At 37.4% G+C, this 24,115-nt stretch overlaps 1 protein-coding gene across 4 annotated transcripts in view; it reads left to right on the top strand.

The window, feature by feature from the left end:
* The window catches only part of KAT6B (lysine acetyltransferase 6B), a 103,527-nt gene that overhangs the window by 6,000 nt on the left and 73,412 nt on the right, over positions 1-24,115 (top strand). For 3 of the 4 annotated variants that reach the window (XM_083866722.1, XM_083866720.1, XM_083866721.1), the window contains exon 2: positions 902-1,798. In XM_083866722.1, the coding sequence (XP_083722848.1) occupies positions 1,178-1,798 (621 nt within the window). In that variant the 5' untranslated portion in view covers positions 902-1,177. Of the gene's footprint in view, positions 1-901; positions 1,799-24,115 lie in introns of those variants that run through there. The other variant, XM_083866723.1, reaches the window with a different exon arrangement.

Below are 24,115 nucleotides of genomic sequence, written 5' to 3'. Positions count from 1 at the left end.
TCCTGTCTAAGTTTAATTTGTGAGACTTTTAAATGGTTTTGTTTTTTTTTCATATATGTTCCCAGAATGAATAAACTCCTCATCAAGATGTTCTTTTGGGTTTCTTAAATGAATTTTTGTAGCCACTGAATTTTCTATCGGAGTGATGTATTACATAATAAGTTAAAAAAAAAATTAAACTGTGAGTCAATAAAACATTTTTCAATGTGACCTCTTTATACATCTTTGTGCTGACAACCTATTTATGTGAAATTACTTCCTGTTAGGTTTTTTTTTCATTTCTGTTCCTAAGGGTTTGTATCAAAAATGCCTCTGTGCTGCACACCTTAAAACAAGAAGTGCTTTTGTTATGCCTTTTGGTTTTGTAGGGTACCTAAATATTAATGTAGGATGTAATACTTGTAACTTGGTTCTGATATTTTTGGTTTCAATTTTTGAGTGGTGTAATCAACATGGCAGGGCACTTGGAGACAGGATACTGTAAGAATTGGCAGTGGTTAATAATTTATCTTTCATGGGTTGGGGTTTGGTTTTCAGTTTGTTTGGGTTTTCTTGTGCATGGGGTTTTTGTGTATAATCCATGCAGAAATGGTTTGTAGGCAGTTTGTTTTAGAGAGTATTTTCAGATCCCTGACTGAATGGAAATTGTCCAACAGGTCAGTAGTAGGTTAAGTGTTGGGGTGATGGAATTTAGGAAAACTAAATCCACTGACTGTTATGAGAAGCAGAAGGATTTTGTTTGGTGTGGGGTGGGAACTGACAAATGTATCATATAATATTGCAAAGATTTTTCTATACTGCAGCATCTCTAGTATGAATGCATGTCTGAATGCATTTTTAATTTTTAATACTTCAGCATTAACTGTATTCTCTCCCTGCCTCTTGTTTTTTCTTTTTGAAGGTTGCAACAAGCTTTCTTTTAAGGACCTACAAGTGTCATCACAGATGAACCCCTTCTGCCTTTCGGTAACAGTAACATAATTGGAAAGTTTGAGTCAGCAGGTATTTCTCTGCTTTTTCTGACTCCTCAGGGTGGATATTTTTGACATGCGTCCAAGCAGTGTGTGGAATCCTTTCCTTTGTGTTTGAGGTGTGAACAACCTCTGAAAGATCTGCTAAAAGGATAAGGAGGAACCTCTATGGGTAACTCTTGGCTGGAAACAATTACTGGTCAACCATGGTAAAACTTGCCAACCCTCTTTATACGGAGTGGATTCTGGAAGCGATACAAAAAGTTAAAAAGCAAAAGCAAAGGCCTTCTGAGGAGAGAATATGTCACGCTGTTTGTGCTTCCCATGGATTAGATAAGAAGACTGTTTCAGAACAGTTGGAACTTAGTGTTCAAGATGGTTCTATTCTTAAAGTCACCAACAAAGGTCTCGCATCCTACAAGGACCCAGATAATCCTGGACGGTTTTCATGTGTTAAACCCGGCACTGTTCCTAAATCTGTTAAGGGATCTAGAGGAGCTTGTAATGAGCTTCGTAATGTGGATTGGAATAAACTCTTGAGAAGAGCAATCGAAGGGCTTCAAGAACCTAATGGCTCCTCCCTGAAAAACATAGAGAAGTATTTGAGAAGTCAAAATGACCTAGCAAGTATTTTCAACAATCCTGCCTTTCAGCAGAGGTTGCGGCTGGGGGCCAAACGTGCTGTGAACAATGGGAGGTTACTGAAGGATGGTCCTCAGTATAGGGTGAATTATGGCAGTTTGGAAAGCAAAGGAGCTCCAAAATACTCCAGCACCTTCCCAGCTTCCCTTCCACCTGTCAGCCTATTACCCCATGAAAAAGACCAGGTAAGTCTGAAAAATGAGAGCTAATGTACTAATGAAAAACTGTTCTTGTTATCCTGTGTTTATTTACCCAATACAAAAGTAATGATTGTTGTGCTTTATTTACCATTTAAATGTCTATGAGTGGGGATGCATGTCCAAGATTTATGCACAATGACTTAAGGTAAATGCATTTTACTTGGCTCCCTGTGTCCTGCCGTTCTGCATTGGATAGTTTGTTCTGTGAATTTTCAGTAGATGAACAGAGCAGCAGGGAAGAGTACAGCTGTGTGCTCTCTTGTAGGTGTGAGATTGTTCTGTCTTGCCTGACAGGCTGGTGTAGCTGAAATCTGTGGTGTGATTTGATTGTGGCCTTTTACCTTCATTTTCTGCAAGGATATACAGATTTTTCTTGTGGTTTGATGGCCTGACATGCCACTGGTAGGATTCGTGATGTTTAAGCAGAATTATTATTTTTAATGGTGTTTGGATGTAGATAGTGAGCTTTAAAATGTCAATTATTAGAAACTGGAATTAATGTAAGTATTCTAGGAACAGAAGTGAAGGTGTTAGAGTGACAATTTGAGCTAAACTGCAGGATCCTCCTTCTGTTTTACTTTAGTTGCACTCTCTGCATGGGTTTATTTTTGCTATTATTTGAGTTTTGTTTTGAAGTTAATTGTTCGCAGGGTTTCAGCCTTGAGGGAGAAAGGGCTTTCAGTTAGTTTTTTGTTTATGAAAGAATAGTGTCAAAGGCATGTCTGCAGGCATTCTTTGATCATTTCTCATTTAGTATGGTGAAGTGTGTTTGGAATTTTCAGTGTACTTGGGGGAAAGAAAGTTACCTGTTGTAATCAAATTGGTTTACTTAAAATATTTGTAAGTTGATGGTTTGGGATTCTTTTTTTTTTTTTGGTTTGTTTGTTTGGTTTGGTTTTGTTTTCTTCTTCTGGCTGGTCAAGTTTGAGGGCAGTTGTTTCAGACATGGAATATGTCTGTATATGTCCAGACAGCTTTGCTATTGTAGGGATGCCACCAATGTCTCCTAGAAGCTGCATGATGGGATTTTCAGTGGTCTTTTTCCTTTGATGGTGAGATGCTGGAGGGTGCAGAGGAGAAAACACTCTAATTGGAATTATTTAGTGAGGTCTTCAGGAGCAGTTGTTTGGGAAACTGTCAGAGGTGAGTAGTCATAGCTTTATTTTTGTGAGCTTCTCTAAATGTATGTTAAATATGATTTCATTTATATATGGGTATCTATTTCTGTCAAATTGGACTTCTTGGGTATTTGAGAGATGTGTGGAGCTTCACGGTCTATAATCAGAATGGAAATTCAAAAGTGCTGCATACTGTGCAATTACTGCTGTAGCTGTACACTATAAACATTTAATTACTTGTAGTGATAAAACTGCCTGTTTAAGTACTTTGAGTTTCTACTGTAATTCTGATACTGTAATGACATGAAAAATTTGAGGGCTGGTGTACTGAGCAACCCAAATAACATGAGTTTTGTAAAAACAAAAATCTCCCATGTTAGGCTACCTACTGGGACTGGCAGCCTTTGCAGGGAATGTTAGTTGGGTCATGGTGCTGAAAAAGCCATTACTGCCATACTAAAGTACTGGTATAAGGATAAATCTGTCTTCTAGAAGTTAGCCAAACAAATCTGTTCTCCAGCAAGTGCTTTGGCAAGAAACAAGCTTTCATTTGGGTGCCTCAAAATTAGCAGTGTGACTTGCGTGTTTAAAAACTGGCATACGGTTTTTCCTGACAAAAATAGTTTTGATGTGAGGTTGGTGAATCAGTAGTTCCATGTTGGTGCAGTTTACCACTTAGTTGTGCTAAGTTATTGAGGTTACTGAGAAAATATGTAGCGGCTTGTTTTAAATACGGAATTTTTACTGTTCTTCACTATGTGTGGCTTTAAATACCTCAGGGACAGTTCTGAAAGCAAGTGTACATAAGGTTTCCCTATTATTGGGATGTGACTGCATCTTCATTTGAAACTGATGTTAATTAGTGTATAAGCGGTATGACATTGCAAGAAAACTGTTAGGCTATTTTTATTGGAAGCATTTAAGTGACAGTATGGGGCATATCAATATTAATTATTGAGATTAATACAATAAATGTATCTGAGTGGCGTCTCTTGGGAATGGCTAATGTTTGACAAGATCGGTGTATTTTAAAGTTGCTTTGTCTCTTTCTACAGCTAGCACAAGTAAGAGATGATTTTTGTTGCAGTGGCTAATTTTTGTATATTTGGTTTGGTTTTTTATTTTCAGATATTAGAGGTGATGTTCTAGTATGTTTTTTGTTGACTTTTCTGGAGAAAAAGAACAAATATAGGGATGCACAGAAATCTGTTTTGATTACCATGGAAGTTTGAGTAATTTTGATTATTTTTCTTTCTTTAATGCATCTCATCAGGATGAGACAGAAGATTTGGTCCATTAGAAGTGCATTAGAGCTCTCTCTCTTATCAGTCTGAACATTCACACTCATAGTACCAAAGGCAGCCTCTGAACCTTACTTCCCGAGTGAGTGAAAGGTGATCTGAAGAGATGCAGTGTGGCTTGTATGGGGCGAGGTGTTGTGTGGTCTGTGGGTTGTTGTTGGCTTGTTTGGGGGTGTTTTTTGGGTGTTTGGTTTGGGGATTTCTGTTTGTGTTTTCTTGCTTTAATCACCCACCCAAAGCATCTGAGTATATAGTGCACTGAGAAGATAAAAACTGTTGAAATGTAGTGTCACTGAATTTAGTTTTGCAGACCTGGAGCCTTGACTATGTGACAGGAGTGTTGAGTGGTTTGCATTCTATGAAATACTTGGAACAGGGAGCTGGAAGTGCTAAACATTTGTCTTAGTGGTGATGATATGGAGCAGCTTTTCTTGCCCCTATTAATTGGGTGGTCCAACTCAACTAGATATAGTTCTCTTTTTTCGTTAGCTATAGAAATAGCTGCAGTTAGTTACAGCAGTACAGTAGCCATGTTTCCTCCTGTTATCCATAGGCCTGGAAGGAAGGATTTGTATAAAAATGCCTGACTCTTCTGGATTTGGGCTTTATCCACTCTCAAGTTGCAAGAAGAGAAAGCATTCAGTGCAGCTGTTTAAATCGTCCCTTACTCGCTCCCTTTCCATTTGCTGATGTGTGTGGAGGGTTGCTTTTCCATCTCTGAATGAAAAGATACAAGTACAAGGTTCATGGAAAGACTGGTTTTGTTGGAAGGTCAGTAGCTTTCGGCAGCTATAGGATGTCTAGGGGGTATATTGTAAGTGTCATGAGTAGTATATGTTATATAAAGGACTTTTCAGTTATCTGAAGTATTCTGGTGGTTACATTGAGATAAATGCTCACTTGATGTGTCAGAACAGGTAACTTGAATCAATGTACTTGAAAAGATACCTGATTTAATATTAGCTGGGTGTGTGAAGGACAGCATCCAGCCAGAGGTGGAGCTGCTTTAAGAGTGAAGGAAGACTGCAAATAGTGGTATCCTTCAGGATGAAGACATGCAGTGCCTTTTTTTATGTCCTGGGAGGAAAAAAAAAAAAAAAAAAAGGAAAAAACCTTCCTCAAATAAAGAAACAAAAAAGCCCAAAAACCACACACACACAAGAAAGCAGAAAAATAAATTCATTTTGTTGTGCAGCAGTTTGATCTTGTGCACTTCATTATGTTGCAGTGCATATTTAAACAATTTAACTGCTCTTATGTGCTCTTCCTTATGCTCAAGAGTATCTTGCATAGATACCCTCCCTTTTGCTTCACACCTTTTCTCACCAAGCATTTTCTGAAAAGGGCTGTATGAATATGTTAACCAGAAAATGCAGTGTAAAAACTGGTTACATAGTAGGGAAGGGTGTGAAGAGAGAGGAAAATTGAGTGATACTTAGCTTTTCAATAAGCCTTTGAAGCATTAAAATGTGCTTCTGGAATGCAGCAAAGCAATATTTAAAACTTATGGTTAGTTTTAAGAAGGTTGTTTAATTTATCTTTAGTGGTGTCAGTTGTAGAATGGCAATATTGCTGATGTTTTCTGTTTTCCTTGTCACTTGGACAAGCACTAGGAAGGTTCTGCAGTTTGGGAGCTGCATGAAACCTATTAAGTCTTGGGAGTTAGCCATCTCCTGAGCACAAGTGCTGTGTGACTATAAACTCCAAGAAACAGGCATTTGTAGGCTGTAGGCAGCTCTTTATTTGGTTTTTTGAGACATAATTTAAAAGGATAGATCCAGCTTTTAAAGGTGAAGAGGGAGTGGCCACTGTAACATTATCAGAGGGCAGTGGGAATGTGTAGTGTATCTCAGCACTTTCATATTTGCTATGTTCAGAATAATTAGTACTTAAACTTAAAAGATGTTCAAATGGAGATGGTTCTCCTCAATGCTCTCTTGAACAGCTCAGCAACTGTGATTTTCGTCTGATTCTTGGCATGAAAAAATTTACTAATCCCTCTTTCACTTTCAGTTTGTCTTTCTAAGCTGACTTTCATGCAAAACTGAACTTGTTTTGTTAACTTTTCTTACCCTGAACTCCTATCTAATTTTGTTTTCACTGGCCTACGTACATTTAGCTTTTCGAAGTGTAACTTGGCATGAATTGAATTTCAGTTTTCTGGTATGTAGCTTGTGCCAGTGCAGACACTGGGTGTTCCTCCTTCTGTCTTTCAGGCAAAGGGCCAATCTATATAAATTGCTTTTTTGGCATTCAGGCTCCTCCTTGCTCAGTTTTTAAGCTTCCTGCCTTCCTGTGGGTAGGCAGCAAGACAGCGTTGGTTGAGATTTCTTGTTGCTTCTGTCCTCTAGACTTTCCACTGTGCAGAAGGAGAAAAGGGAGGCAGAAGGAATGCACAATGTAGCTTGCAGATTTGCACATAGGGGGATATTCTGAACTTTGGGAGCTGCCTTTGTGTGGTGTCTGGGCTTCTGAGGGCGAGTCTGAGCACAAAATACAGGGATGGGCAAGTTTCTAGAGTGTCTGCAGTGCTACAATTGAAGAGACTGTATACAGGGAAATGGAAGAGAAATGTAGGTTTGAACTTTGTCAGTCCATAAAATACTGTTGTCTTCAGATACAACCTTTGTTTCTCTCCTCATAATATCTTTATGGTGACAAAGTACTGAGGAATGTTGGCATTACTTGGCAAACAATTTCATGTTTGTGCTTCTCATTATTTCAATTCACAAGTTACCTTTATTTCTTGAAAGGGTGGCCTGCACCTTAACTGTAGGCCCGTAGATCTGGTCTTGGAAGTTCTGGGATGATTGCTAGGTTCTGCTGCTCTTGTGTTTGGTTTTTGTTGGGGGTTTTTTTGTGTTTTTTTGTGTGTTTTTTTTTTTTTTTTTTTTTTTTTTTTTTTTTTTTTTTCTGTTCCTGTAGCTTCTGAAATGCTAGAAGTATTTCATTACAACTCATTACAACTGTGCATAAACCAAGGGAACACTTAGAAATGGATCCTATTAACACCCAATATACTGGAACTTACCAGAAATTGAAGTGGAAAATTCTCATCATCCCATATGGTGGAGAAGCACCTCATATAGATAGATATATCTGGCTTTGGGGTTTGTTTTTTTTTGTGTTTTACAATTTGGCACATTTGGACCAACCCAAGAAGCATATTTGTAAAAGTTTTCTTGAAAATTGTATGGTGGGAAGTAAGTTAAATACTGCTATTTCCTGAATTAATTAGATTGATCTGTTCCTTCGTGTGGCAGGGTAGAGGTTAGTTTTCAATTTCTGATGTGAATTAGTTTCTGCAAATAGGGTCATATTTGCAGTAGTCTGTGGATCTGTGAGGGGAGACCCTACTCATCCTTTTTTTCCCCCAAGCAAGATATTCTGAACATTGTTCTGCTTTATATGCACATGGTTCTTGTCTATTGCAAGGAGTGATTCCAAACCTTTTACTGCAAGCTGTTTAATCCTAAGGCTTGCTAAAATTTGATTCTTTTGGTTGTTTCCCTTCAAAATTAATTGGCGTGGTGTTCTGCAATGAGTCCTGTATTGAAACTGACAGCAGTGAGTTAAAGAAATCCTGTGTAGTTCCAACAGTTTTATTGGTGTTTTTTCATCTCTGCTGTTTTCTGCAAACTCCTCTGTCTTAACTGGGAGTGACACTGGATTCCTAAACTATGGTTAGAAGTTTTACTCTTTGCATTTTTCCTCCTAGACTAATTTTTCCTCAACTAGTTAATGTGCAGATAGCTCCTTTGTCAAGATTTCTTCTAAAACAGAAATAGCAGAAGTTTGCCTTAGATATAGGGAGAGCTACCTAGCAGATTTTCTCAGTGCTGTTTCTTATATGTTCAGAGAGTTTTTGCTCTTCAGTGTTCAATAATACTGATAGTCTTGGCTCTCAGGTATATTTTCTGTGTCAGTTGAAATGTGATAACAACTCCATATTGTTTCTTACTGTTGCAGGAACTTTATTGTAAAATGTGGTGAAAAATCTCAATAACTTGCAGTTGAAGTTGTCTACTGTTTTTGACATTTTTTTTTGTCGAGAAAGATATCAGGTATAGATTAATTGCTAATTAACTGCAGTTTTCCAATTTGGTAGTTGGAAATGGCAAAAGACTTGCACTTTTGAAAGAATGTCAAGCTAGCATTAAGAAAAGACTCAGCTGGTAAAAACTCAAAAGTTTTCATTACAACTTTAGATCCACTTATGGTCCTGTTAGCAACTTGGTTCTCTGTGTTCAGATCTATATTTGTCCAGGTATAAGGACAGACCCATGATTTGAGGGTCTGTTTCAAGCCAGGGCACTAGGACTTTATGGAACCAAGTGGATGGAGTGCTGCTATATACTGGAACAACAGGATTAGGGCTCAGATGATGGCTGTAGGCTTTTGAACATGATGGCGTGTCAGATCAGGCATCACTTGGCTGACAGATCCACTGCTGTCCTTTGTGGTTACCTGGTGAACAACAAATCAACTTTTAAACTCGTGTGATTTCCTTCAGTTTCAAAATTACTTGTATTTATTGTTGTTTTTCCCCATCTGCTTCCTCACTGAGGAAAATTATTGCTGGTGTCACATGGATTTTTCTGTGGGTTTTTTTACCTCTCCAAGTTCTTTGTGGAGCTTAAATTTTTGAATTTGCAGGCACAGCCAGCCTTCTTGAAATGAACGGGTGTGACCTGTTACAGAGATGCCTGTGCAGGGCTGCTGCCCTGAGTTCTGGGTTTATGTGGATTATTGTGACTTCAGGTCGTGCTTTAGTTAAGATGTTACATTGGGAAAATCCTGTGTGGTGAGGGAAGCTATGGACTTGTAAATTGTCTACTCTTATGCCTTGTCACTGCAGCACTAGCTACAGATGTGCACAAATTTCTGTTTTGTCAAGTCTTTTGGGTCTAGAGGTGCAGAGTCTCATTTTTCTCTCCTCATGGTTGTGGTGGTGCAGTCCAGCAGTTAGCAATTAATGCAGTTCTAGGTGGTGTAGGCTTGAGACTTCTGGTTTTAATTACAAACAGGACTCTGGCACGGGAAGAAAGCTGTGTATGATCTCAGCAGAGGTGTCTGGTAGGCATGGCTGATGTTTCCTCATCTTGGACTAGAAGTGGAGTGAGCTTAAGCTGTGGTGAATTTGCCACACGTTTTCCACATGCTCTCCAGGAGTCAGTTTCATCACTGGTGGTATTTTGGAGTTGGCTTCAATTTCAGATCTGTTTTTTCCAAAACAGTGCAGATGAATGGCTGTAGTTTTAAGAACTAATTTTTATGTAATGTCTAAGTATCCGTGGCAACACTAACTAGCAGTGTTTGCATTTGGCTCAATCAATGACAAATGTCAGCGGCACCTGAGTTTCAGACATAGAGTACAGGCAGTTCTTAACTAATGAATAAATAGAATCATAGAATTATTTAGGGTGGAAAGGACCTCAAAGGTCAGTGAGTCCAACTGTTAACCTAGTGCTGCCATGTTCACCATTAAACCATATTCCTAAAGGCTGCATCTGCATGTTTTGTGAATGCTTCCAGGGATAGTGATTCCAACACTTCCCTAGGCAGCAGGAAGTATTTACACATAACAGTTGAAAGGAGTACAGCAAAGATAAAATTGCATAGACGTGTGGGACTGTTGTGTTAAAGCACCTCTTTCAGAACTACATATTGGGTGATTATGGTGAAGGTGGAGAGTGCTATTTTTCAGATGGAAAAATAATGAGAAGTAACTGGCGTAAGTTGCATCAAGGGAAACTGCAAGTAGGTGAAGGAGAAAATCCTTTAAAACGCGGATGGAGAGACATGGAACAGGGACTCGAGTGGCTCCGTCCTCAGGGGTGATCAGAGCTGGACTAGGCAATGTCCTGAGCCACCTGTTTGGTAAAAATGTGAGGAATACCTAACTTAGGAGTTTTAAAATGCTTAGCATTAGTGGATAATGAGCAGTAGTTAGAATAGACATTATACAAAAATACAGTTAAATGGGTGATAAAGTCTGTGTTTGAGCCTGAGAAGATTCTTAAGACCAAAATAAGTTCCATTATAATCATAGAACTTAATAGTAGCTAGTTAACAAGCTCTATGTTTATGAAGGCTGCTATATTACTCCCTTCTATTCCAAATTTAAAGATATTCAGCTTTCATTTCCTACTTTGATTTTTCTCTCTTGACCTCTGAATGCTGGGATGCCTGCTGTAAGGGTTGGTTTAACAAGAATCTGTTAATGATAGAGGAAGAGAACAGTGCATAGACTCCTGCAAGTAATTATTTGGTTATCAGTCAGTTTATAAATATAAACATGGAGCTTAATTTAATAAACAGTGGGGTTATATATAAACATGGTATTTTCTGATCTGAATATTTTTGCTCTGCCTTGAACTGTCTAGCTCTCTTCCCTGTCCTCTTTATCCAGGTGTGAAAACTGAACATCACGAAAAACTTACTAATGCTGTTTTGCAAATATTAATCTGCTTTAATATCAAAAAATTGTATAGTAAACCCAATGTATTTTTTTTATATGTTTGGCATGCATTGTGCTGATCTGGCAAAGCAGGCTTTTGGATGTTAGGGATGTTTTCTAAAGGTCTGAAATGTATAGATAAATCAGTCAAGAAATGACTCAAGCTATATGCAGGGTGGGTTCTCAAGGTAGCAGAATGTGCTGTGCCTGTAGGATGGTCTGTTACTGTGCTTGTACATGGGTGTTTTAGCTGCATTCAGAAATACTGGAGCTCCTGCTCTCTTGGAACCAGTGACTTGCTCTGTGCCTTATTCAATGAGTTGCTCTTGTTGGGTCACTTGACAGGCTTATCTGCCAAGCACTTAAGGAAGGAAGCAATTGGTACTTGTCTTCAATAAGTTCTGTGCTTTGCCATTTGAAGTTTTTGTGACAATGGGAAGTTATTTAGTTATTTTTACTTTATGAATTTGTGCACTGTGTTTAAAAACCAGTGACAGGTTGCTCTTCTTGCAGGCATGTTTTCATTCTTTCAGTGGAGAGTTGCAAGAGTCTTTTCTGATCTGAACATGAGATGGATGGTAGGAGTCTTTTATTTGGATTAATAAACCACTGCAGGAATCTTCCTCTGTGTTCCCAACTTTCTATACTGCTCTGAATTCAGGATGATACCTTAATTCTGCTGTGAAGTCAAGTAAATAAATGTGGCTTTATTCAGCCTAGGATTGACAGGTTTTGTTTTATGTCTTCTAGAAAATACTAGTGATGGAAGAAAGCAAAACTGCTCATTATCTGCTAACATGAACCAGAATCTGAATGATTTATATTGTTTTTTTATCTCAATATTGTCTCTGGATGTATTTTGAAGAGACCTCTGCATGACTTGTTTTCTAGAGAAGAGCTTGTAATATAGCTGAGAAAAAGCTTTTTCCATTTCCTGATCTCCGTCTGGTGCTAAAATTTTAATTTGCTTGATGTTTTGCTAATGCAAATGAGTTTTGCTAAAACAAGTGTATTTCTAATTTTATCAGAGGTTTTGTATGGAATTTACTTGTAAAGATGAATGCCTTAAAATTCTGTTTTTGCTCCCATGCAGCAGGGAAGGGAATCATAAAATAGTTTTAGTAGCTAAGGGCTGTTAGCATTGGATCTCTTATTTTGCTTTTCCTGTCAAAAATATTTATCTTTGTTTTAGTGGACTTGTGTCTTAGCTTTCAGTTTCTGACAGCAACCTTAATAGCAAATTCCTTCCTTTCCCCACAACACATGCATGTTTACTTCACTGTTACTGATACTGTGAGACCAGCAGCTTCAAATAAGGTTAGCTTTTGTCTTTTATGTGCACAGCTAGGATGACTCCCATTGTTATTGCTTTCTTAGGGCATGACAACTCGACTTTTTCTTATTTAAGATATGTATTTAATAAATTTTACCAATTAGAGTCGACATCTGTTTGGAGATCAGCAGCAATCAGAATCACTTATGAAGAAATTGTTGGCTCGTGATGCATCTAAAATATTTCTGGAAGTTCAGCTTCTTTTAGCTGTTGCTAAGAGATAAATTTTCATTGACATGAGTGATGTGAGGACATGTCAGCATGCTACCAGTTGTTTTATAGGCAGTCAGCTCTGCCGCCTTGCAGATGGTTGGAAAGCCCTTGGTGGAGGGTAAATGTGTGCTGATTATCTCATTGAATTAAGGTAACCTTTTGTCGTTCATTGAATTCTGCAGAGCAGGCACTGAGCAGCTGCTCTGCTGTTGAATTCTGGATTTAGTGAATACAAAGGTTATGCTAAAGGGTGTTTAGTCCTGGTCCAGGTACTGAGCATTGGACTACTGTAAGAATGTCTGATTTCATACTGCCTTTAAAGTGTTGGTATCTTACTGGATTGGTAACTGTTCAACATTTTTACTAAACTGAGTTTTTCAACTTTGTCACCATGTGCTTATTGATCTTTTCAAACTTTGAAAGCTCTGCCTTTCTTCAAGTGATGCCAAGGGGAGAAACTCTTGTTTCTGCCTCACTAGACTTGCCTCAAGTATAGTTTAAGCAACCTGATGATTATCAAGATCATAAATACATTTACTTTGGATTATGTTTATGAGTGTACATCTAATCTATGGGAGTATATTTAAAGTTCACTGTCATGTTAAAGCTTCCATGTAGACTTGTTTTCCCTATCCTTTAGAAAACAAATTAGTGCACAGAATTTTATTAAGGACTGTTTTCAAGATTTGAAGTATTTAGTTTCTAGAATGATTTCGTAAAGGGATTGGGGAAGGAATCGTAGCATTCTACAGACCAAGCTTGAAGTACTTGGATTGCAGGAAACATTTCTGGATTGTTAGTGTTTACACACTTTTTCATAAAACAATTAAGCTCTTCAGATTAGTAGAGCTTTGTCCAAGAAAATTCTGTTTCGTAAGGATCCAAAAGTGAGTTGTTCTGAGAATATTTCAATTGCTTCAGAAATTCAGTGGGTAAAGTACAAATGCAATAAGGTATTGTTATGTCTGCTATATATATAAAGGGGTGTGCTCGTGTACCTTGCTATATAGAAGGGGGTAATGGACACTTCTTATAGACCTTATATTTAAGGGTTGGTGTCTACTGCATGTTATAGAAAAATGTTTTTCAGATCCAGTTTAGTTCATCTCCCCTGCCCTGTTTAAGTGTAATTTTGACTTCATTCCTGAAAGCTTTGGGGCTTAATTTATTTTATCAAGTATGTAATGTTTTCCAGGGTTCTTACATTTCCTTTCAGCCCACATCATACACTGATTAAACTTTTACCAATTAACAGCTGAACCATCATCCATGCAGTTTCAGAAAGTGTTGTTGGGCTGTTTCTGTAGAAACTATATTGCTCAAAACCAAGAAATTTTGTTTTAATGCTAGGATTATAATGAAAAAGCTGATTAAAAATCAGTATTTGGGGTACAGAATTTAGAAATGAATCTATGTTAAATGAATTTTGTTACATAAAGCTGTAACACAGTGGGATATGATATTCTCAAACCCAGGAACTGAGGAGTTTTTTCTGCTGTAGAAATAACACAGTTGAATGATACATCTTTGAAATTATGTAAAAAGGAAGCAACTTCATATTTGTTTCATTATCCCCAATATATTGCCCTAATAAGCAAATTGGTTTCCATTTCTGAAGGCAGTGCTAAAACGCTTAGTGAAATACAGTCTGTCATAAATGTTCAAAATAACTTCTCAGACTGAAGAAATTGTTCTTCTCTTGTACCTAGGTCAATTTTTATGGGTTTTTTTTCCCTTTACCTTTTAGTTTACTGAAATGCTGACATCTAACTCCAGAGCATTTCCAATAATTCCTCTCTCCCTCTGGTTCATATCAAACAGGTTTCTTTTGTGACCTGGCTTGTGTTCTGAAAGTTAATTATATAAAAATCTGAGATGTTGTCATAACTTTAAAGAATGGTCTGCTTAGCCTCTCTAAGATTGCCTCAGTGTTAAAACTAGCTGCTATATTTCATATAAATATTATATATGAAAGTTAAATCTTTAATCTCTTAGCAACCTTCCCTAGAATATATTGCATGACTAAAGGCAAACTGATATTAATTCTTTCTTCAGGCAAAGCAGACCAAAATGTAAAAGCTCCTGCAGTGGTATCTTTCTCTTGTGAGGGACTGTGGCCTCATTGGAGATAAGGATGGAGATAAGGCAGGTTGCATGATGACTTCAAAAGTCCAGCTTTCAGTATCAGAGTTGGAAATGGCAGCTTCTGACCCAGCCTGGGTTACAGTGTTGCTTTCACTGCTGCTGTTACAATCGAGCCCAAAATGGAACAGATAAACCTTGTTCATACTTGCAACAATTTGGAAAGTTACTCTGTTACCTGATCTAGCAGTCCCCTCCACCTCTGATCTTTTTAAGGCCTGTAATATAAAGGGTGCTTGCTTTTGGATAGGTTTTCAATAAATTATTACAAAATGCTACGGTTGGAGGAAAAAAACTTGAGTCTGTAATCTTAAATTTAAATAGTTTTCTTGGAAGGAGTTTCACTGGGAGGAGGTACCACAGGGAATATTGTGTATTACCATATACCACTCTTCATTGAAAATGAGCTGTTAGACTATAAAGCCAGTAAGGGAGTAATTAAATTCTTAATTGGGGCTGATATTAGCAGAGGTACAATGGCAAGTGTTTTGATACAAACAAAACAGCAACAGGGAGGCATGACTTAGAACTGCCTTTCAAACTAAGGCAGCAGCTCTTGCTTGTTAAGAGCTCTCTGAAGTTGCATTTGTTCTCCTATATTCTCTTGATATGCTGACTTTTATATACAAGTAAAAATACCACTTTTCCTAAGAGTTTTTAATGTAGTTCTGCAAGAAATGTTTATTTTAAAAAGTAATGTTTGTATTTTATTTGCAGGTTTAGTTCATTTGTATTCACAAACCAGTAAATAATTAGTCTACAATTTTTTTTTTTTCTTAGTAGATCTATTAAATTTCATCACAGCTGTATTTGATACAGCTTATGCTATCAGCACTTATTCCTGCTGTGGTTAGTACCACAGAAGAGAGGTTTGATATTTATGCTCTGTGCTTTTTTTGTTTCTTAAATGTGCTTTTTCAGGCTTGTCCAAGAGTAGCATAATCTAGCACAGATAACCCACTTAGTGAGAACAAGAGCAAAACACAGGGGTTTTGTTTTGATTTTTAAAAAAGTATTTCTTTTAAAAATATATTTTATGCCAATTTAGCAGAAGTACATTGAAGGTATTTTTTGTGAATGGGTTGGTTGTTTGGCTTCATCAGTGTATACCTTGAGTCAGTGTGTGTATATATATTTATACACACACACACACACACACACACATATATATATACATATGTACTGACTATAATCAGTACTTCCTTAGCAGCTTCCTGTAGGGTACTGACAAGTGTCCTGCTATGAAAATAAGAGGCACTAATGTATAATCTATATAAAACCTATTCACATAACATAAAATTTAGTTACATTCTCTGGGTTAATTTGCCCAAAATACCAGTCTGTATTCAGACTCTATACTTTCTAGGTGATACTTATATCAGTAAAAACAGTATACGGTGGGGGTTTTGTTACTTCTGTTTTGCTTTAATGCTTCTCAGGAGTGATAATTAGGAAGTCACTAATGCAAATATCTCAAGTGATGGAAGAGGCCCAAATATTGTGTCAAAAATGGACAGATTTCATTCTTCTAAACTTGTGACTACTTCAGAGACTTAAAGCTGAGCAGAGATTCTTGGTACAGCTGTCTCTGAACTTTTCCCATGAGGGAACCTTAACTGATAAGATCTTAACATAGGTTTTGTGGTTTGGCTGCTCATAATTAGGGGAAGGAAAAAGCCAACTATGACTTGAGCTTGCCATTGTGGTATAGGACACAGTATAGTTCACGCTGTTTCCTATCATGTAATAATCTCTATCAGGTTCTTTTGCAGAGTTTAATATTTTTATATTTAGCCTACAATAATTAGGGAAAATGAGACACATATATGGGAAGTGTTGGACTGCTCATCTACCAAAGAAGTAAAAAAAAAAAACCTTTCTTTTTCACCTGTTTCACTGGCCTTACCTTTTCCCGCCCACCCACCTACCTTCCACAGTTCACACAGCTTAAAAAAATAGCTGGTTTGAGGCCCTAACTACGTGTGTGTGTTTTTGGACTGGTGTGAAATTGAGGAGAAAATGCAGGCTTAACGTGGTGTTTATATTTCCAAAGTCTAAAGTCAGCACTTAGCAGTCCCTTCCCGTGGTTTTTTGTGCTTCAGGATCTGCAGTGCTGGAATAGTAGCACAGGTGGAGCTTGAGAATAGGTCTAGTGTGTTAGCTCAAGAGCTCAAGCTTTTGTAGCTGGATTAAAATAATCTTTCTTTGGTCGTGACTTGTAACACTGGATTAAATTCTGACTAAGTTAAATAGATAATCCATTAGAGTAGAATCGAAAGACCAAGTGAATGCAGTGAAGGCAGTTTTTAAGAGCTTAATTTAATGCTTAATTATTTTGACTTGGGAAAAGAGTCTGTCTTGAGAGGTGTGATAGAGATGCTCTGTTTGAAGATGGAAAGGTTCTTACCTAGATTACAGGCAAGAGCTGTTCTGCAAACAAATAATGATGGAATTTTGTTAATAGCACATCATTTGGAATTGAGTAACCTCATTTATGCTGCAGAAGCACTTCTGTAGCACTGTAGTTTCCTTCTGTTTAATGTCTGAAATGTACCTGATTTAAGAAGATCCTGACTCTCCATGATACAACAAATTGAAAAGTAACCTTTCTCTATAGAGGGCCATACTGTTACCATCGGCTCTATCAACATGTAAACTTAGCTAATGCATGTTCATAACTAACTGGGAATTAATTTTATGGACACTGATTACTGGACTCCAAAGACTAACCCTACTAGCTGCCCGATCCGTGTCTAAAGAATAGATTTCTCTTGATGTTGGTTTGTTTGCATTTTTGTCTTGAACACAAACATTCAAATATTTTTAATGGAGTGCTACAAACTCCCTACTTTTTGCCCAATGTTCCACCACAAAGGTCACTTTCTTCCTCATTAGTTAGAGCATATTGAAAATGTAATTCCGTATTATTATTGTTCTTCAGCTGTAAGGCTTTGCTGCCGGTTTGCTTTTGTATTTGTAGCAGATTAATGCAAACATGGTACACTGATAAATGATAAAATAGTTTAAATGATAAAATATTGGGCTTGAAGGAAAAGATGATGTCCTGTGCAGATCAGTTGTACTGTTGTGCTGTTGTATCTTGCAGCCATCTTGTAGAAAGGGGTGTTTGCCTTGATTTTGTTTTCCTGAATTTGATCAGTACAGATTTTCATGTGCAAGATCCACAGTGACCTAAATTATTTGTATTCTTTTGTGGGTTGAAAACCTGCAGTATCTTTAATGGTGTAAAACAGGAATGCCACATCAGAACTTAAGTTATGTCCAGGTTTTGAGGTGGAATCTTCCCTGTTTCTCTCTTTTCCCTTTCCCTATGGATCAGTATGGCTTCATTGGAAAAAATACTTCAGACAAGTGCAACCATGGCAGCAGATGCCCAAGACAGCTTTTCAAATGTCATCAGTAGTGGTGGGCATCTACCTGTGAAAGCTTCTGGAGACATTTGCCTTGTGTGTTATCCTTGATAAAACACATTCGTTCTGGAGGAGAATGGCCTGACTGCCAACAGGTTTTTCTGTCCTGGCTGTCGGGGTTTACAAGTGACAGATCAGAAGTGCAGCAACTAGAAAGCAGAATTTTTTTTTTTTTTTTTTTTTTTTTTTTTTTTTTTTTTTTTTTGCCTCCTAACAGGAAGCTGCTTTGTTGCTTTTTCTTGTGTTCTGAGGTTGGGTTTTTTTTGTTGTACCTAGTAATACAAAGAAAAAATCCTTGAAATTGTCTGAAATTCCAAGCCATCCTGAATATACCTGATGTGCAAATCGTATTAACCAAACCCTAAATCCACAATAAAAAGCTGTGTAATGCAATTAACGGCTATTGTCCATTAAATTCCAAGGAAGGTGTGGAAAAAAAAAAAGAACCATAAAAGGAGTTTATTTTCATTATGTAGAATAAAGGATAGAAATATGTATGGGGCGGGGAATACTAGTGTCCTATGAAAGTTGTCTTCCATGTCTATGTACAGCAGTACAACATGTTGGATTTCCAAAATTTGCTTTTTTCCCTTTGATATGTAGGGCTAAACACTTGTGCACAGCACAGCTGCAGGTTGAGTCCTGTGTTTTCTACTACTGTGTTGTTCTTTGATTAATGAATCGTTAGATTCATTAACAGTCATTTAGACCATTCTTGATATGTTTGAGGGCCAGTAAGAAAGGTCTTCTTGACTTTCAGACTTGGAGATGTTTTTATGCTAAATAAGGTATTTTCTCAGATCTTCTTGTTCTTGGATATAATGATTTTGCAGAAATAGGTGAAAACATCTCAGAGTTTCTCATGGCTTTGTGAAATTAGGTACTTTACTGAATTGTCCATTATCTTACATGTCTGCACTAGAGGAGATTGCCATTTCAAGCTGTTTGGGTAGAAGAAATTTGAAGAGCATGAATTCCAGGTTTTGCCAGAAGGGTTTAGGAGAATCTATCATGTTGGTCACTAGGTGAGATTGGAGTCAGCTGGGACACTTCCTGCCCTCCATTGGTCCAGGGGGTATCTGGCATGCCTGGATCTGCACAACTGCTGTCTCTGTCTCATTCACAGCTGTAATCAAAAGTAAGTGTATTAATTTCTAGTACCAGAGGTAAATTATCTTCAGCTGCTTTTCAGACTCTTAAGTAATGAGTCTAATCTATTGCAATAAAACCTCTACCAGTCAATGAATGTGGTACTTTAAGTAATTCTGTGGTTTAAATTTAATTACTGTACAGTGCTTTTTAAATCAAACTTTTGCTGGCTGCAGGGCAAAGCATCTTAAGCTTTGTCAAATTTAAACTGTATGTTATGTGGAATTTTTTTAAGAGTGATAACTATGATCCTGTCATCTACAATATGTTCTGTATTTACAAGAGAAGAATTGCAGCTGTTGAAGTTGGTCAATTATATAGGAAATAATGGGATCAACTGTACTGGGATGCCAGAAAATAATTGAGTGTGTAAATGAGAGCCAGACTCAGTAGTCTGTGACATCATACAGTGAATGCAAGCTTTTAATGATAAACTAGGTACTAATTATGGAGCTTTTCTGTGCTACAAATGAGCTAATTTATAGACTGCCAGCACCTGAAGAAGGAAGTCTCTTAGGGCCAGAGGCTTGTGTATTATAACATATTTATTGGTTTGATAAAAGCTGTATTGCATTATCTGTCCAATTTAACCAGGAAGTATTTTTCTTATCATTTAACCGTAAATCTCAAGAGGATAAAACTGTAGAGTGTGATTTTATATTCTAATGCCACTTAGCAGTAGCAGTTCAGAATTGATGCAAATAACAGTTTTAAACAGCTTCCAGGGAAGAGAATTTTCTTTCCTCCTCAGAAGTGATTTTTATATGCCTTGAGGTACTCTACTTTTAAACATATTCATTCACAAATGTATATATAAAATGTTTTATTTGCACCACCCTCATTTATACAGTGATTTACCAACCTTATTGCTTTGCGAAGACTGAAAGATTTTGATTTTAAAAATAGAAAAATGAGGTGCAAGGTTGAGTGAGGATAGAAGAGAAAACCAGAAGACTACAGGGAATGAAAGGAAGGTGAAAGAAGAAAATACTCAGTCTCCTGTAAACTTTGTAATGGCAGTGTTTGTTACTGAGAGCAGCTCCCTTTCTGCAAGTACTGTCAGTCACTTAGCAGTGTTGAGGTTTTGACTTGTCTTTTCAAGTTAATTGAGTAACTTTGTAATAGCTGCAGCCAGACTCAGGTACTTGGGCCAAAAGGTGTGGGGCTGCTGTAACAAATGTCATGACACCACGTCCAACTTCTGTAAACCAGACCTTTTTTACTGATGAGTTTGATGCCTTCTGAAGTCACTAGCAAAATAAAGTGTTAGTGTGTTCCTCATCCGTGAGGTAATTTTATGACACATTTATATGAGGAGTGGGAGAAACTTGGTAGTAGAGCCCTTCTGGTCCTTGTGGATTCTTCTTTTAGTTGTAGGAACTTAAAGAATGATCTTTGCACTACTGTGCTTGTTTAGTGCTTGTTTTATGGAATAAGTGGTAATCACCTGAAAGTCACTTGAATAACCTGTGTTTTGTTGGTTTTTTTTTTGTTTGTTTGTTTTGGTTTTTTTTTTTTTTTCTTTTTTTTTTTTTTTGAGGTAGGCAAGGATTTCTCTGTACTTAAATGCCAATTCAGACCCTGGAACCACAAAAGTATATCAGACTAAGCCTTATGGAAAGTTAAAGGAGAGTTATGAGGAGTGCAAACTATTTATGTCTTCTCTTTTGGTCTAGTACTGTAGTAATAACTGAGATTGATTAGAAAGTAGTGTAACTAAATACCCTTGGAAGGAGGTACTTTTTTATTTTGAGGAATGGGAAAACTGTTTCATAAGGGCTCAGGTTGGGTGGGGGGTTTTGTGCATTTATTTTTTAATTGTTAAACTAGCATGAAATAAAAAAGTATTCTTATCTCCCTTTTCATTCCCACCTTAGTTTAATATGTGACTGCTACTTACAGCTCAGTTGTAGCACAGGTATTGTACTGCCTGGCATAGTAAGGCTGAAATGACACAGCTACATGTTTCTGTTTCTGAAGGAGTGGATGTGGAGGCATGAGCAGCTACATGTGGTGAAAGCAGGGGCATGAGACAGGACCCAGTGTTGTCTTGGGAAGGTCAAAACTTAATTTGAAAAGTTCTTCACCTCTTGAAATCACAAAAATATTTTATTTTGTCTGGAATATGTGCGTGTACTTCAAGAAAATAAAAATCTCTTCAGAGATCAGCTCATTCATACCGTCTAGGATTTTGTTCATGTCCTTACCTGAGAGTAAGCAGTCCCTTGGCATAGAATGTCCTGTCTGCTCTGTCACTCGAACAGAATGGAAAGGTAAATATGTGAGGGAGCGATTAACGTCATTCTCTTGAGTTACTGCACACATCTTTAGGCACATTTCCAGTGTAACTGTCTCTGTTTTGCCAGGTGTTCCTATCGTGTGTTATGCTGACATTAGGGCTCCTGTGGTGATACGCAGTGACACCACACCCTGTCCTGAAAGAGACTGGGCTGAAGACTTCAAGCTGGAGATGTGCTCAGGCTGCTGAACTGCTCAGTGTGTCCTGGCAGCCACACATGGAGCTGTGATTGCTGCCGCCTTTTGCAGAGTTGCTGCTGGGTTTGAATTCATGTGGAGAGGAGTGTTGGTATAATTCTGTTAGCAGGATCTGTCACTTTTGTGCAGTCAGGTAACTTGGCACAGGTTTCCCCAGCACATGGATGTGGTGTCTCCCAAGGTGTCTTTGCTGCTGCTGATTTCCAAGCTAACTCAGTCTGGAAGCCACAATGCTAAACTACATCTGTGTTGAAAGTATCAAACATAAGTCTTAAAACAGGAAGCTGTGAGGTTGTCATAATAGCCTGAGCTTCTAGATGCTTTATTTTGGTGGTCTTTCAGCTATTTGTCCATGCAAGGTTCTGTAAGAAAGGAGTGTCTGTGCCTCAAGAAAATGTATTGAAAGCAAACAGATCATTAATGTTGGCTTTTGCTCAGATCAAATGTAAATGCCTTTATTATATTATGTATTAGTGGTCTTGGTTTGTTTGGGTTGCTTTATAATGCACAATTGTTTTAAAGGAAATGAATCTTTTTTGACTTTGTTCAAACACACCAAGCTTAACGAAAAGCAGTTTGAACTAGATTGGTTTAATGAGGCCTGATTCTATCAAATTTACTGCTTTAAACCCAACTACAAATAAAGTGAATTAAAGACCAAATTATTTCAATACAGATGTGCATTGAACCAGAGTGTTATAATGATTAATTTCCTCAAGTGTTTAATTCCCAGTAGATTTTTGTGTCAACAGCCAAAAAAGAATTTATTGACTTTACATTAAGCACAGTTTGGTCTAGTTGATGATATTGTTCAAGTGTAAATTAGTGGGTGGTAGAAGACTGTTGCATTGGAATTTTATTTTGTCTTAAGCAAATTATCTCATGCCTTATTAGCAGTGCTTAAAATATATAGTTCTGACTCCTCAAAGAGATGTTGGGGCTTTCAGAGGTGTTAGTTTCTCCCGTTCATTATGTAAGAACTTATATATTCAAGCAGTTTTCCTCCTGCCCTGCCCTGAGAGTGTGCTGTTAAGACTGTGTAGTAGATTTGAATGTTTTGTGGCAAATTTACTAGGTTTTTTAAAATTTTATTTTACAAGTGATGTTTCAGTTCAATTTCAGCATATACAAATACAGAGACCATTTTCTGTCTGGGATAAGCACGGTCTAGATGCAAAACACTTCCCATAGCTTCCCTTCCAAGTCCTGTCTTGTACATCTGTTGCTCTAAATAGATGACTTTCATTTGTCTCTGCTTTTTATGGATTGCAGTCAGGAAACACGATTTGACTAATGTCTCCTGTCTCATACAAAGATAATGCTAGAGGAGTATCTATTTTTTTGGTTATGTTTTAAAGGGCTGCAAATGCCATGTGGAGTAGTTAATACCGTGTGTTTATCATTGTCAAAGAACTTGTATCCTCCAATGCATTCTCTTCTCATGTACCCAAACATGCCATCAAAGTATCATTAGAAATTATATGTGTTGAAATAGATGATTCTGATAGACCTTTTTATATTTCAATTAAAAATTGTGCTGTGCGTCTTTTTTTAAAAAAGCCAATTTCTAGTTGGGCATGACAGCCCTCCAGTTTTAAAAATAATTACTGTTGGATCAAACTTTCAGTTTTGTGTCTGTTATCAAGTTATCTATAAAAGAAAATAAGGTGAACATTTAAAAGGTTCAGATCAAAGGCAACAGATTTAGCTACACTGGAGGCTCCCATTTTTTAATTTAAAATGTATCTATGACTAACTGATTACCTCTTACATTTATAAAAAAATATTGACATCTTGCTAAAGTAGGCAGTGACCTCACTTCTAGCTGAGTTGTGTAGGCTTCACTGCAGGCACGCTGAAAGCATTGATATTCCTGTAACCTTTTGAGGCAAGATATGTGTTTAGTGTATTAATGAGCTGGTTGAAGTGATGTACAGTAATTTCATCCTTGGGTAAAAACAGATGTGAAAGATTCTGTTTTAATATTTAATCAAGCTCAAAGCCTCTGTTGGCTTGTTTAAGTTGACCTGACAGCATTATACCTGGAAACACTTTGAATTAAACCCTGAGTTCTTGACCTTGTTCAAACAGTTGTAATTTAATAAGGCTGCTGTCTTTGTGGAGATAGTGCGGCTAATGGGCAAATCTTTTCTTGGCCAGGATTGCTTTTTATTGCAGTGGAAAAACTTGGTATCTGCTCTTAAAAAGATGTTAATCAGCTGAAGTAATAAAAATGATAAAAAGAGCAAAAGAAATTGTACAAGAGCTGCTAGTCCTAGATTGTAGTTTAAAAAAGGAATTCTAGAAGATACCTGCTTTGTTTGAATGTCTTCAGCATTCCTTTATTACAGGTTTCTGGCAGTGGCTGTACTGTAGCTCATCTCTTGCCAGAACTTTTCTTAGGGTTAGGAAGCTCTCTTTCTGGAGTGGTGTATATTGGTTGGGATTCAGTAAAGTCAGAATTTGCAGCAGTTTAAGGCAGATGGAATGTTTTTTAAAGTTTTTGTTTGGTGGTTGTTGGTGTTTGTGGGGGGGTTTTGTTTTGCCTCTTCCCCTGCTTGTCCCTGCAACAGTATTTCTTTGGCATGTTTTTAAAAAAAATGGGAGAAGGAGAGGTGGGGAGGTGGGAGGAAACAAAGGCTTCAGTGTTTGTGAACAA

Source organism: Zosterops lateralis (assembly GCF_965231275.1).
Source record: "Zosterops lateralis genome assembly, chromosome: 8".
Lineage (NCBI taxonomy): Eukaryota > Metazoa > Chordata > Aves > Passeriformes > Zosteropidae > Zosterops > Zosterops lateralis.
Note: the sequence above shows the minus strand (reverse complement) of the source record. Positions and strands in the feature narration are given on the sequence as shown.